The sequence below is a fragment of the Dama dama genome, chromosome 26 (genome assembly GCF_033118175.1).
Source record: "Dama dama isolate Ldn47 chromosome 26, ASM3311817v1, whole genome shotgun sequence".
NCBI classification, from domain to species: domain Eukaryota; kingdom Metazoa; phylum Chordata; class Mammalia; order Artiodactyla; family Cervidae; genus Dama; species Dama dama.
This window is the reverse complement of record NC_083706.1, coordinates 23,143,312-23,157,990: the sequence shown is the minus strand read 5'-3', so window position 1 is coordinate 23,157,990 and position 14,679 is coordinate 23,143,312. Positions and strand designations below refer to the sequence as shown.

The 14,679-nt window shown below is 39.5% G+C and overlaps 1 protein-coding gene and 1 long non-coding RNA gene across 2 annotated transcripts in view; one reads left to right on the top strand and one right to left on the bottom strand.

The window, feature by feature from the left end:
• LOC133047144 (uncharacterized) overlaps nucleotides 1-14,679 on the top strand; it is a 32,303-nt gene that overhangs the window by 14,708 nt on the left and 2,916 nt on the right. The window lies entirely within an intron of this gene.
• The window catches only part of LAMA2 (laminin subunit alpha 2), a 659,970-nt gene continuing 645,698 nt past the window's right edge, over nucleotides 408-14,679 (bottom strand). Inside the window, exons 58-64 of the mRNA XM_061130198.1 lie at nucleotides 12,885-12,997; nucleotides 12,157-12,346; nucleotides 9,940-10,095; nucleotides 8,333-8,486; nucleotides 5,564-5,694; nucleotides 2,698-2,920; nucleotides 408-781 (exon numbers count right to left, since the gene is read on the bottom strand). Coding sequence (XP_060986181.1) covers nucleotides 624-781; nucleotides 2,698-2,920; nucleotides 5,564-5,694; nucleotides 8,333-8,486; nucleotides 9,940-10,095; nucleotides 12,157-12,346; nucleotides 12,885-12,997 — 1,125 coding nt within the window. The 3' untranslated portion in view covers nucleotides 408-623. The remainder of the gene's footprint in view (nucleotides 782-2,697; nucleotides 2,921-5,563; nucleotides 5,695-8,332; nucleotides 8,487-9,939; nucleotides 10,096-12,156; nucleotides 12,347-12,884; nucleotides 12,998-14,679) is intronic.

The following is a 14,679-nucleotide window of genomic DNA, read 5'->3' as shown; positions in this document are numbered from 1 at the left end:
GACTTCTACAGAAAGCTAAAGCTGACATTGTGGGAAAAGGATGATAAAGGTATTAACTTGTTGCTGTTCAATTGCTCAGTCGTGTCCAACTCTTTGCAACCCCATGGACTGTAGCCCACCAGGCTCCTCTGCCCATGGATTTCCCAGGCAAGAATACTGGAGTGGGTTGCCATTTTCTTCTCCAGGGGATCCTCCCAACACAAGGATTGAATCCAGGTCTCCTGCATTGGCAGGTGGATTCTTTACTACTGAGCCACCAGAGATGTTCAAAATAGAACTAAAAAAAAAAAATTGTTGCCTTCACAAATTACATCTGAGCTCTTCTTGAGATGACTCCAGAGCATGTTACAAATACAGCAAGTTATGATCAGTTGCCTTTTATCTTCCAAATCACACAAAACAAGCAATTATTTAGAATGCAATAAATGGTTTAATAGTTATGGACTTGAGAAAGAACTTGAATTAAAATTCAGTCTGGGATCTGAATTAGCACCGTTGGAATATAGAAAGCATTCAACATGCATGCACAAATTAGTTTTGATAGCATACGTAAATAAAATGTATTTGTTTTACTTGATAATGGTTGTTTTGGAGGACCCTCCTTGGAGTTGAACTTATCTGTATTAGTTGGCTGGGCATGATACAGGCTGAACACCCCTTAGTTCCAGGGCCTTAGCAAAATTCACCTCCAGTGGCTTTCCCATGCCTTTGGTAAGCTTCAGGGATCGGATGCAACCTCGGAAAGGGATGTTTGTTGTCAGGCCAAACTGGGTGAGGCCATCTGAAAAACAAAGCAGAGAGAGCTCAATTTTGAAATGCAGCTACTATGATAAGAGTGGAGTTTCCTAGGTGGCATTAGTGGTAAAGAACCTGCCTGCCAACGCAGGAGACATAAAAGGCTTGGGTTCAATCCCTGGGTCAGGAAGATTCCCTGGAAGAGGGCATGACAACCCACTCCAGTATTCTTACCTGGAGAAGTCCATGCAGAGAGGAGCCTGGTGGGCTATAGTCCATGGGGTCACAAAGAGTAGGACAAAACTAAAGTGACTTATTACATATTAAGAGGATATATCAGTCAGCTGTTTGCCTAAGGTGCAATGAGAATGTTACGTGCTTTTGTTCTTAGCTTCGCCAACAGTTGAACTGGTAGAGAAACATTAACTTTTTTATAGCTATGTGTTATGAAATATAGTGTTTGCTCAGTCTTGTCTGGCCCGTCAGGCTCCTCTGTCCGTGGAATTTTTCCAGAACACTAGAGTGGGTTGCTGTTTCCTCCTCCAGGGGATATTCCCAATCTAGGGACAGAATTCATGGCAGGTGGGTTCTTTACCACTAGCGCCACCTGGGAAGCCCTTGAAATATGGGGACATCTACAATTAATGATGCATTTGAAGACATCAAACAAAAAATTTGGTTTTGAAGGAACAAGTTTACAGGAGTGACTTAAAATTATTAAATTTTATTTAATGAACTAAAGTAACTGATGAAATAGTTTAAATATTAAATTAGGACATGGACTTTTAATAGTGACTTTATTATTTCTATTATAAAAATAAATCCCCAAAGGTTAAGTTGGTTATGAGTACACACAAAATCTTTCTCTTATCAAGGAGACAATCCCTTCTTTTAGCAGGGCTTCTAGGTGCTAACTAAAATCCCATTTTGTAGACTGTAAATGGAGAAGTATATTATCTCTTTCATAATACTGTGGAGTTTATCCTTACTGAAGCAGAAGGAGATATTTCCTTTCTTCCCCTCCAAAAAAAAATTATTATTTTTGGCTGTACCACATGACATATGGGATCTTAGTTCCCCAACTGGGCAGGGACCAAACCTGTGCCCTCTGTAATGCAGGTATGGAGTCCTAACCACTGAACTGCCAGAGAAGTCCCAGAAGGTGATATCTTCAAAAAGCCAGGAGCGACTTTGAAAAGAGGAGCTCAGAATTGGTCCCCATGACTTCTGTATCTTTCCTTCATCAACTGCTGCTAAATATACATTTTGGCTGGTTTGTTAAGGAGAGGAGCTCTATATAACTGTAGACAAAGTTTCCTCTTGCCAAAATACTGAAAGACCATTCCAGGAGTCTGTGTTATTACAGTATTTTATTAAGAGGCTCTTGGCTTATTTCTCATCAAGTTGAGCACTCTTGTTTATGGGCACTTTAGGTAACTCTGGTTCAAAGGTTATATTTAATGTGCTGGAGAGGTAGTTTTGAATGCAGATTTATTGCTTGGGTTTCTTTGTAATATAAACTCTATAATAGCCAAAGGGGCAAATTAGCTATGTTTAACCCAATGATTTCCAGAACTTAAGGAAATAAGTTCCATAACATTTTATGATTCCTCTGGTATATTAATTTTTTTAAAAATCAGAACACCATTTCTGGCCCTGATTGCTGTTAAATGTCTCATATTTTTCATAAGCCAAATTCATTTCCTCTAGCCTCCACTTCCCACAAATGAAAGTTTGGAGGCTATCATGAGAAGTCCAGTCCCATGTGGTTTATATAAGGAAAATGCTCATTTTACATGCTGGAAATGTCAGATAAGGTGTTATTTATTGGAGCAGATTCTAAAGTTGGGATGCAAGTAGACTTAAGCACACATTCTTGGACATACTTATAGAATATAAATGTGTTCAAAACCACTAACGAAATAGAGCAAAGAAATTCTTGGTGGGGTAGGCAACACTTACCGGGGAACCCGCCAACAAACACAGGGTCATTTGTATCAGCAGACGTAGATGCTTGATTTGGGCTCTGGGCTTCCACCTGGTTCCCATCGACTGTCAGCTCGATGCGGTGTTTGATCTTGTTGGCTGTGACTTTATGCCACTGTCCATCACACAAATGCCCTGGGATCCCGGCATCATAGATGGCTGTGAATCGACCGGCGCCATTGTCCACATGAAACATGAGCTAGAAAGTAGGATATTGAACAGTCACAGATGGTGTCATTAGAAGGGTATCATGGTGATTCACAAAGTAGAAATGATCCCTAGGAAAGTTATTAGATGCAATAGTTTGACATCAATGTAACTCAGGCATATTAAATTAAAAAAAAAAACTTGACAGAAATTAAAATACAGATTTAATGACCAGGAGTCACAAATTATGCTGTTTGCTTGTGGATATTGTTGGGAGCAATAGGAAAGATGTGTGAAGCAGATAATAACTCAGCTTTCTGAAAATGTGAAATACAATTTGAGGGCAGGTAACAAAAAAGACATGGTATACATAGGGGAAAATCCTACCACAGATCTGTTTAGAGGGTGGGAGTTCTTAGGAAGATGATTTATAAATTAATTTGAGGGGATTTTTTTTTTTAAGATTTTCATATTTTAATTGTATATTTTTTCCTTCACAGAATCTATTTTATATACACGATTGAGAGTTACATAAATTACATTTTGGGGCAAGATCCATGTTTTAGGAACCACTACAACAAGACTTTGAGGCAGAAGGCCAGTTAAATTCCTAACAATTAGGAACTTAGACTGGAGTTCTTGTCTAAATGAGAAAAATCTGTTTTTGGTAACATGGAATGGCCCCTGAAACTTGAGAGGACAGAATTCTTTTGAAGCTGATGTAGAAAAGAAACATACTGGAACATTAAATACAGTCAATTTGGCAAAACATTTGACAAGGTTAAAAAATAGAAACAAGGGCTTTGAAAACAAGATTAAAAGTGCAAGTAAATAGGTAAAAAGTTTGTCAACTATACAGTGATGTAGATATCAGTTAAGATTTTACTATATTCGGTGGAATGCGTAATAATGGAATTCTGCATACAAAAAGAGCTTGGTGAGAAATCCATGTGGGTCGTGATGGAACCTGATACTCTGATGAGCTGAAGGGAACCATGGTTCTATAATAAGCAGGTGAAGAAGTAAGACTTACTCCAACAAGATGCAGTGAAACTGTGTTTTGAAAATCTGGCCAAGCTATTACGTGTTGCTTATTTTCCCCACCGTTTGCCTCTGTGCCCTGCATCTTTTTGCTTTACTGCCTTGAGGATGGTTTCAAGACAGAGGAAGGAGGGAAGAGGCAAAGAAAAGCATATTTCAGAGAAATATGTGTTTTTTCTTCTTGGGAAGGGATGGCACCCTATGAGTGGAAATGTGAACGTGGATGAAGTATGATTCCTGCTGAGGAATCAAATAGGAAAGTTGTGTAATTTCTCACTTTGCTTCTCTCTTTTCACCTATGCATCACAGCACAAAGTACATGTAAACTTGTCATCTCACTGCAGGTCACTGGTCACAGGCAGGCAGGGAAAGAAAAGGTGTTTAGCATTAGATTATCCATGGTGAGCAAACTGACACAAACTGTGGAAAACTCCTAAAAGACAGGAATACCATTCCATCTTACCTGCCTCCTGAGTCTTTCACTGACTAAGTTAAAACCTTTGACTATGTGGATCATAAGAAATTGTGGGAAACTGTTAAAGAGATGGGAATATCAGACCATCTTACCTGTCTCCGGAGAAACCTGTATGCGGGTCAAGAATCAGTTAGAAACTTGTATGGAACAACTGACTGGTTCTAGATTGAGAAAGGGGTATGACAAGGCTGTTTATTGTCACCCTATTTAACTTATACACAGAACACATCATGTGAAATGCCAGGCTGGGTGAGTTACAAGCTGGAGTCAAGATTGCCAGGAGAAATTTCAACAAACCCAGATATGCAGATGATACCATGCTAATGGCAGAAAGGGAAGAGGAATTAAAGAGCCTCTTGATGGTGAAGAAGAGTGGAAAAGCCAGCTTAAAAGTAGGTATTAAAATAAAAAAACCAAAACCAACTAAGATCATGGCATCTGGTCCCATCACTTCATAGCAAATAGAAGAGGAAAAGATAGAAGCAGTGGCAGATTTCCTCTTCTTGGCAGGAAAGCTATGACAAACATAGACAGTGTGTTAAAAAGCCAAGACATCACTTTGCTGACAAAGGTCTGTATAGTCAAGGCTATGTTCTTTCCAGTAGTCATGTATGAATGTGAGAGCTGGACCATAAAGGCGGAGCACCAATTGATGCTTTTGAACTGTGGTGTTGGAGAAGACTCCTGAGAGTCCCTTGGACTGCAAGGAGATCCAACCAGTCCATCCTAAAGGAGATCAACCCTGAATATTCACTGGAAGGACTGATGCTGAAGCTCCAGCATACTTTGGCCACCTGATGTGAGTAGCTCAGGAAAAGACCCTGATGCTGGGAAAGACTGCAGGCAGAAGAAGAGGAGGGTGACAGAGGATGAGATGGTTGTGGTAGCATCACCAATGCAATGGACATGAACTTGAGCAAACTCTGAGAGATTGTGAGGGACAGGGAATCCTGGTATGTTGCAGTCCATGGGGTCGTGAAGACACAATTTTGTGACTGAACAACCACAACACAGAATAAGTATGTTGAAAACACAGAACACATGAGATACTCCAGAAGGATGAAAAGAATAAAATTAGCCTTCTCTCAACAAAGAACAGAGCAATGCTTCAAAACAGAGCTTTCTACTTGTAAACAACAATACCATGAAGAGGCAGAAATATGCAGACATGATGCTCACCTTTTCATCAATCATTTCAATACCCATTCCATCCATTTTTTGGCTGCTGATTCCCAGAAGAACTCCAGTGGTTCTAGTTGTGCGGAATTCAAATTCTACAAGAAGGTCCAATCCCACTTTGAATCCATCAACTGTAAAATGAAAATTAAAAGAAATGTGTATTCAAGTTTAGGAATTGTTAATTCAAATTCATACAGTGTATTGGTTTTACTAGCTTTCAATTCATGTGTTAGACAATTTTAAGTTCTAGACTTTCACATGACCGACACCTCATAGTTGTTTTCTTGGCTGCCTTCCTTCCTAGACTATAAATTCTGTGAGGGCAAGAACTTTGTCTATAATGCTTACCATTTTATTCCTAAGCTTATAGTATCTCGCACAGAGTGGAGGTTTAATATGCATTTGTTGAATCAGTGAATGAATGTACATTCAGATTGACTCTGAAGATCTCAGAGCCAGGTGTGACTGATAGAAGTCTTGCTATTGAATGAAATCAAGCATTTCAATGATTTTTCACTAAAGTTTTACTGCTACTGCTAAGTCACTTCAGTTGTGTGCCATCCCATAGATGGCAGCCCACCAGGCTCCCCCGTCCCGGGGATTCTCCAGGCAAGAACACTGGAGTGGGTTGCCATTTCCTTCTCCAATGCATGAAAGTGAAAAGTGAAGTCGCTCAGTCGTGTCTGACTCTTAGCGACCTCGTGGACTGCAGCCCACCAGGCTCCTCTATCCATGGGATTCTCCAGGCAAGAGTACTGGAGTGGGGTGCCATTGCCTTCTCCGAAAGTTTTGCTACAGCACTCTAAATGGTTCCACAACAATCTGAAAAGGCTCAAATATCCCCAAACATTTTATTTATAAAGAAAGCAATTGCAATTTTGAAGGAGAAGATTCTCGACATAAATAGGCTTTTCTAGTTTATCAAGTTAAGCCTTTTCTTTGTAATATTCCATATTTAATTCATTGGTTTATTTCATCTTTTAGCAAGTATTTAAGACATGCTTCTTAGAAACAAAGTGATTCATTAAGATCAGGCTAGACTATATCACCTGCATGAAATATTAGGGAGAAACTCATGAAATTTTTTTCCAGGTCTCATATTTATTAAGCAAAAAATAAAGGCTATGTGTAACCACAGTTATCTTCAATGAAGGGAGGCACCTGTTATATGAAATACTTTTTTTTTCCTACTGAGAAACTTGATGGATTTGGATGAATAAAAGTGGATTCAGAACAGATTTTGAGAATGAAAGGTAGAAGAAGCTGAACTGTCCTGAAAAAGAGAACAATTGTGTTTCTGTTCCAGAAAAGAAGAAATAAGGAAAAGAGAAGAGTGACGTGAAGCAGCTCAGCAGAGGACAGGGGGAGTGAGGAAACCATGGAACCCCCAGATACTGGCAACTGGAGAGCTTCTAAGGACAAAGATGTCAAGGGTTTAATTAAACTTGTATGTTTTCCAGTGACGTAACCTCCTCTGACCACCCAAGTCTTATATAGCTTGTATTACACTACATGTTGAGGTGATGGCAGGAGTTATTAGAAACTAGGGATGTCGCACATTTTCCAATCCAGTCTGATCTGGAACCCAAAGAGCCCACACAAGATGGCAAGTCAATCTGTGGATATTAACTGCAGAAGCTGAAGCTGAATCTAATCTGACCAAGCTAATGCCAGATATCTGAATTTGTAGAAAACTTGAGAAAAGCTTTGGGCTTTCACAGAACATGGAACTTGGGGTTTAACATAACCCCCAACATTTCAATATTTAACTCATTCTGTGTTTCTCTGTTTTCTGCTCTGCATAGGGGACGTTTCTCACTTATTGGAGAGCTCTGCTCTTCTATCTCCAACCTTTGCATGTATCTTCAACTCATCTTTTAAACCCAACCTCAAATGTCAATTCCTCCATAAAACCTTTCCTGATTTTCTCAACCTAACTTAATCATTTTTTAAAATATCCCCAGAACCTTGCTTGTATGTCTTCTACAGTTTCTAGTTTTTTTTTTTAACTTGTTTTCTTATTTCTGAGCATGAAGAATCTTAATCATATATTCCTGAAAGAAGAAATGACATCTTAATTATTTCTGTTCCCATGTAACTGCTACATATTATGTACTCAATTTTTTTCCTAACAAACAAATGCATGTTCCTATGGTAACTATAGGACTGAATGTATCTCAAAGTATGTTATATCAGATTTTTTTGTTATTATGTAGAAGTTATTTCATATTTTTCTTTCCAAATTGTATATTCACTGTCAGTGATCCAAATCTGGACTAGAAATGCTCACTGGAAAGAGGGAGATACTAAAAGAAAGGGAAAGGTTTCTTTCCCTGTGCATAAGGGGAGAACAAGAAATGGAACCATGCAAGGAACTGAAGAGAGAAAGAAAGAAAAATACTATCTCATCTCCAGAAAGAAAGGCAGATGGGGAAAACTGAAAAGTAGATACATTATACAATAGAAACATATGATCCTTCTTGTAAAATTACATTTTTTTTTTTTTTGCTATTATTGATTTCCAGGGAAAGAGACAGAATAAACTCTCCAAATAGCCTTTTACTTTATTTCTTCTGTTAGTTTTTGTTAGAATCTGATGCATTAATCTTTAAGAGGCATTTTAAAAAATTACTCCTACAAGTTTTTATTTCTGGTTTAAATAAAGGATGCTAGTTTAGGAACCCAGGGACTTTTATCTTCCCACACAAACCAGAAGTCAATATTTGCACCTAGTTAATATTCAACAGGAAGGAGATGGAAGCACCTCACCTGCTTTGGCAAAACCTGTTCCATCAAAATATGTTCCTTTCTGAGCATTTGCAAAACACGTCCCGACTTGGTAGCTGGAGGTTGGCTGTTCAAGATCCACAGGCACTTCCACCATGTGAAGATTTCTAACACAGCCGTCAATGCTGTAGGTCACCTAAACGTTCAGGTCAGAAGAGACACAGGCCAGGTTTTAGCAGAAGCCTGCCTTTATGTGGAATGCAATCACTGGTAGGGTGCTCTGTGTTAGCAATCATCAGCTGTTTGGCCTGAGGCATCCCCAGACTCCCTGGATCAGCCCTGTCCCCGAAGGCTTCAGGGCAGGGCTGCAGGAATCCCATGTCCTGCCTCTCTACTAGGCTGCATCTAGCTGGGGAACATGACTGCTTTGATATTCTAAAATACTGCACACTATATCTCTAGTGGGACGCCTGGTTTGATAAAGCTCTGGGCCCCCTCTGGATATCGTAACTTGTAATTAGTAATGTTTCTATTTCATGTTTTGAGTGACAGTTTATTAACCTTACTATATATACTTTTTTTTTTCATAATCTGTGTTCAAATTCTACTTAAAAAGATAATTAAGTTTGGATCAGTGCTTCTTCCTTGTGAAAATCTAATGAAAACAGTGGACACTTTCCTAAGAAAATGCACATATACATGAAACTTGAAAGCTTGCATGAAATGTTCAAAGTTTAGGGACTTTAGAAATAAATCAGTCATCCTCTGCTTCATTATAGTTTATTTGGGTTAAGGGAGGCAAGTTAATTATTCTTGCCACTCTCATTCAGAAGAGAGTGTTCAGAAAATCTCATTTTGATTAGCCTGGGTATCATAGCCAGTAGCTATGAAAGGAAAGGAATACTGATTATCCACAAGAGGAGTTAAACACTGAGAATTGTAACTATCATGAACAACTGTCTTTGATGAAGAACAATCACACATCATCACATGTTCTAATCTGAGCAAAGAAATGAACCACACGTGTGTGTAGCACATTTTTAAAAAAACACTAATCCCTTTCTTAAAGAAAATAATGCTTTCCAAAGCAAACCAGGATATGTGGTCTGGCAAAAAATTACTGTGAATATTGATTTACAAAATTGGGAACTTTAAATTCTGAACCCAGTATTGAACAAGATAGATACAGCATCTCTCAGGATTTGCTAAATCTCTATTCCTGAAAGAGTACCATCAATATCATCATTATCATCTCTTTTGTTGTCTTAGTACCTTCTAGACACTTGGTATTCTTCTGAGCATTTTTAATATACTATCTCATTTAATCTTTCCAGCGACCTTGTTTGTTTGGTATTATTATTATACTATTTTACATAAAAGGGGACTTTGTCAAAGAAAAATTAAGTAACTTGCTTGAGAGCACACAGCTACTTAACAGTTAAGCATGTAATCAAACCGAGGGAGTCTGGCTCCAGGGTCCACACTGTTTTTTAATACTGTCTCTCATAGATCTATCTAGAAAAATTGTCACTTTTCAGGAAAGATGACTTTCTATTCATCTATCTGAGTCAATGTGATCTAATAATTCAAAATTCATTCATGACTCAGGCATCTATTTAGGCAACAAAGGAAACAAATTAGATACTTACTGGACCAATTCTTCGAGTAGTATAGTTAATGGGTAGCCCACCAACATACAGCATTCCTACAACATCCAGAATATCAGCTTTCTTAGGACTGATGGTTCTGTTGGAGGCATCATCTACATAAATAGTTCCTTCTTGCTTAACTCGCATAATCTTAATCTACCAAAAGAAGAGGAGTCATTCATTTCACTCACAGATAATTTCAGATATGCAGAGTATAAGACATAAGAACTTTCAGAGTATTCCTTAGGAAAAAATGAAGTAATTTACTGAGTGCCTAATATGTGCTAAACCCATGATAATAAGTGGAATTAAGAATATCTCAAAGTCTGTGTTTTCCATTAGTACCATCTCCAAAAGAGTACACAGTCTTTCTGGGTGAGTTTTGGATTGCAGACCCTTCCACAGTTGCTGGGTGAGCATATGCATCCAGAGGTATGCTTGTTGTAAGGAAACTTGCCCCTGGAGAGTCCTGTCAAGAATTAAGTGGGCTGCAAAATTCATGTCCAATTTCAAAAGTGCATTAGTTTGATTGAGCAAAGCCTGGTCTCCCCAGCACAATTTCAGATATGCTACATCCCTCTGCTTAATAGGCACTTCTTGTGCAGAATTGGAGGATGGGCGCTGTGTCCACGTTGCACTGACGTTTCTGCAGCCGCTGATTAGTACAAAGTCGGGAGAAAGATGGAAAGCTGACTGGGGCTGAAATTATAGCAGTGGAGTGACTTATCTTCTGGGGCAGAGTGAAGCAAATGGTGTGAAGACTAGCTTGAGCATAAAATCCCTGAGTCTGAATTTAGGAAAAGGAGTATGTAACCCTGTGAAACGCTGGAGGACAACAATGGTTTAAAAACAAATCTACATCAGGATTAGAGTAATTGAAGACCTTATTTTACACTTATCTATGCTGGCTTTGGAAATGATTTTTAAAAAACCCTCTAGGATAAAACCCCTCCTTCATTTGGTTACTTAGAGCATTTAAACTATCTTTCTTAATCCCAGCCTCATTGTGGCCTGACAATATGTCTCTTTCTCAAGTATCATATTTATTATTCTATTAGCCAGAGATTATAATAAATTGTAATAGAGCTCCTGCATAAAATATTTGCTAGTCATAAGCTCCCTAGAAAATTTCTTATTTCTAGATAACACATTAGTTGACTTTGAGTTTATATCATTTTTTTTTCAGGTTCCTTGGCTTTCTATATGATATGACAAGTTCAAGTATGTTAATATGTAAAATCCAATAGCTAATAATATCTTACTCTAAAATTTTAATTGGTCCACCTAGGAAAGCTTTACTTAATAGGCTACAACAGGTGCAGAGACAAATTCTGAGTGAATTTTGTTTTAATCAGGCAGTATATTATCTACTTGCAGTCATGCCAAAGAGGACAGTAAGCTGGCAAATGAGCCTTCTGTGCCCATAACAGTACCAGCTTCTGGGTGTAAGGCCAACATTTAAAAAGTTGTTCCAAATGACTGTTGGTGGAAATAGTGCCCTAGAGGACTTTAAACGCGGTGTGGCGGATTCTCAACTCTGTGTGCCCAGACCTGCAGGGGTGGGAGCGGGAGAAGGGAGCTTTAAGGCTCATTTTAGTGTTGCTAGCTTTTGAGTTGGTCAAATATTATTTCATAAAAGAGAGGCCATTTTAGCCCCTTAAAAATGGGAAAATAGAATTTCAGAATAAATATTATTCCTTTACATTGAATACATAGAGCTTCATGATCAACACATTCCATTGTCCCATAATAATACTTGCATGCACGCCTGCTCAGTCCTCTCTGACTCTTTGTGACCCCATGGACTATAGCTCGCCGGGCTCCTCAGTCCATAGAATTTTCCAGGCAAGAATACTGGACTGGGTTGCCATTTCCTTCTCGAAGTGCTAAACCTTAGCGTATTGGGGATGTCTTCAATTGCCTGGCCCTCGTTTGTGGACAGATGTTTGGGAACCACAACTATATAGCAATGATGGAATCTTGGGGTACCATGATGAGGCATGTAAGTGTTCCACTATAAACCTATCCAGGCCTGACCCCATTTTCCTAGGTTGGGCAGTTGTATATGGCACTTGCTTTATTTTTAGCCCCTGCCACATTTCAGTAGCACCAGAGTCAGGGTCTGCACTGGCAAAACAGTAGCGGGACCCGGGGAACGCTGATGGCTGCCCCCGGTATCCCCGCTGTCGGGCACTGCTGGCATGCTGGGACCATTACCTTGTGCCACCGGCCATCATTGATTTTGGTGGGGATCATAGTGCTGGTGTTGCCACTGCCCAAGTCATAGCTGAAGTAGGGCAATCCATTTCTCAGCTGAACTGCAGCAAAATCAGCATGGTTGATCCGAGCCATGTAGAAGAGCAAGCCTGATTCAGCTTCAGTTCGCACTTCGAATTCAATGGTGAGACTGTGAAATAAAAGTATGCAAAATAAAACAGGAATAATATCGTTCTTACTCTAGCATAGGGTGTCATCAGATCATGGTGCCTTTTCATAAAGGATGCACACATGCTTAGTCGCTCAGTCGTGTCTGACTCTTTGCAACTCCATGAACTGTAGTCCACCAGGCTCCTCTGTCCATGGAATTCTCCAGGCAAGAATACTGGAGTGGGTAGCCATTCCCTTCTCCAGGGGATTTTTCCAACTCAGGGATCAAACCCTAGTCTCCTGCATTGCAGGCAGACTCTTTACCAGCTGAGTCACCAGGGAAGTCATTTCATAAAACATAGCAAAACCTTTTCAGAGGTGAGGACTTTCCAGGTCTGCTGAGTTTCTAAACTGGGCTTCTTGGGCTCAGATAAATATATTTCTATTCTTTACTGTACTCAGTGAGTTAAAAAATCTCACCTCATATATTAATAAATCTAGTTAATTAAACTTGAATAAACACATGCTTAGTACTTCCATTTATCAGTTCTTATCTAATATCTCAGAATAAATCATACCGGTTTTTAACTTTGGTGTCATCGAATGCAATTGCAATGTGACTGTTTCTCGAAAGCCCAAACTGTTTGCTCCCTATCAGGAGAGCTGGTTCTGATTCTGCTGCACAAGGACCCTATAAAATACCAAGGAGAGAAGAAGCAGAGATTATGGACTATACTCTTTAAAATGTAATGTTTCTCTCTAATGGTTTCTTATATTTCAGTTTCATGTTCTCACATAGTCTTGTTTAAGTTTCTTAGAAATAAAAGTGGTCTCTGATTCATCTCTGGAATCTACTGCATAGGAGGTACTTACTATTAAATGTTCCATAACTGTGAATCCATTTTCTTATACTGTACCCTTGAGTTGCCAAAGGAATGTGCTCAAAAATATGCATTGATTAATTCATGTTTCCACCATCCTTTAAAGTGTTAGTCGCTCAGTTGTGTCCAACTCTCTGTGACCCCATGGACTGTAGCCTGCCAGGCTAATCTGTCCATGGAATTCATGGAATTATCCAGGCAAGAATATTGGAGTGGGTTGCCATTTCTTTCTCCTTTAAGGAAAACTATTATTTATACTTCTAAGAAAACTGGAATTTCCTTCTCACTTCTACTTCACTGATGAAGAGTTATCTGCTTAGAAGATTGAACAGGGAAAGTGACAAGCTAGACGCTGCCGGGTTGTAAGAGTGGAAAAATATGTTCTTTCTTCCCCTCCCCGTTTCTGTCTCCCACTGTCTTACTTTTTCTTGAAAATTATCAGTGCTAGAAGATTTCTGTAAATTTAGACTTTCAAGTTGGTGTTTCTCAACTTGCAAGTCAGCCATTCAGGCCCTTAGCCTGTTGCTAGGCAACACCGCACAGTTTTTAATGTAACCCACCATATACCATTTCAACTGCCACTGTTCAAAGATCAGCTTCCTAGGGTGCTTACAAGGGAGATCTCGCTGCAGGGCTAGCTTCAGAGGCAGGCTACCTGTGCAGTCACTGAGCTTAATGCCCTGCTCTCACCATTTTGAAATTCTTAATAATTTTTGAACAAGGTGCCTAACATTTTCGCTGGGCTCTGGGCTCTGCCAACTATATAGCTGGACCTGGCTGGGTGGACCTTACTTGGCTACAATAGCCCTCAGCTCAGTAGATAATCAAGGCTTCTCAAGTTACCAAAACCATCTTTCCCTCGTCTCTACTTTGATAAAATAATTCCAAGTACAAGCTGCTTAAGAAGTCTTTTAGAACACGAAGTACAAAAGAAAATGAACAACCCGCATGCTCCCAACAGTACATCTGTTTTTAGAGATCTGCACTTAATAGCACTGGTCGGGCCACTGCCCCAGTGCGTGCTGAGCCCAAGGTGGGCTCTGGATACAGAAAGCTCTCCCCAGAGACTGTACCTTGGAGATGACTCATCAGCGCACAGGAAATTTTTCCTTGATGAGGAAAAGCCTTGCCCTCTTTTCTCTAGAGCTTAGTCAAATGCAGCACTCTGCTACAGCAGGTAAAAGGCTTTAAGTGTTTTGAAATGCTGTAAAATTGGCCTTTATGGAAGTATTTCCCCGACCTAGCTTCCCAGGAGATGGTCAGTCACAAAGAACAGACTGTGGCTCAAATTCACACAGATATGCAAAAACTCAGCGGGTAGGACAGAAAAATGCTGTCTATTCATGCAGCTCTGACTGGGCCTCTCTTGGAATCAACACATGGTACCTTTCTTATTACACTGCCTGCAAAAAAGAGCCCACGTGGAAAGATCTGGGAAGCTTAATGTCTCAGCCTTCAGTGATGCTCTTAATAGAACTGGATCATTTATCAG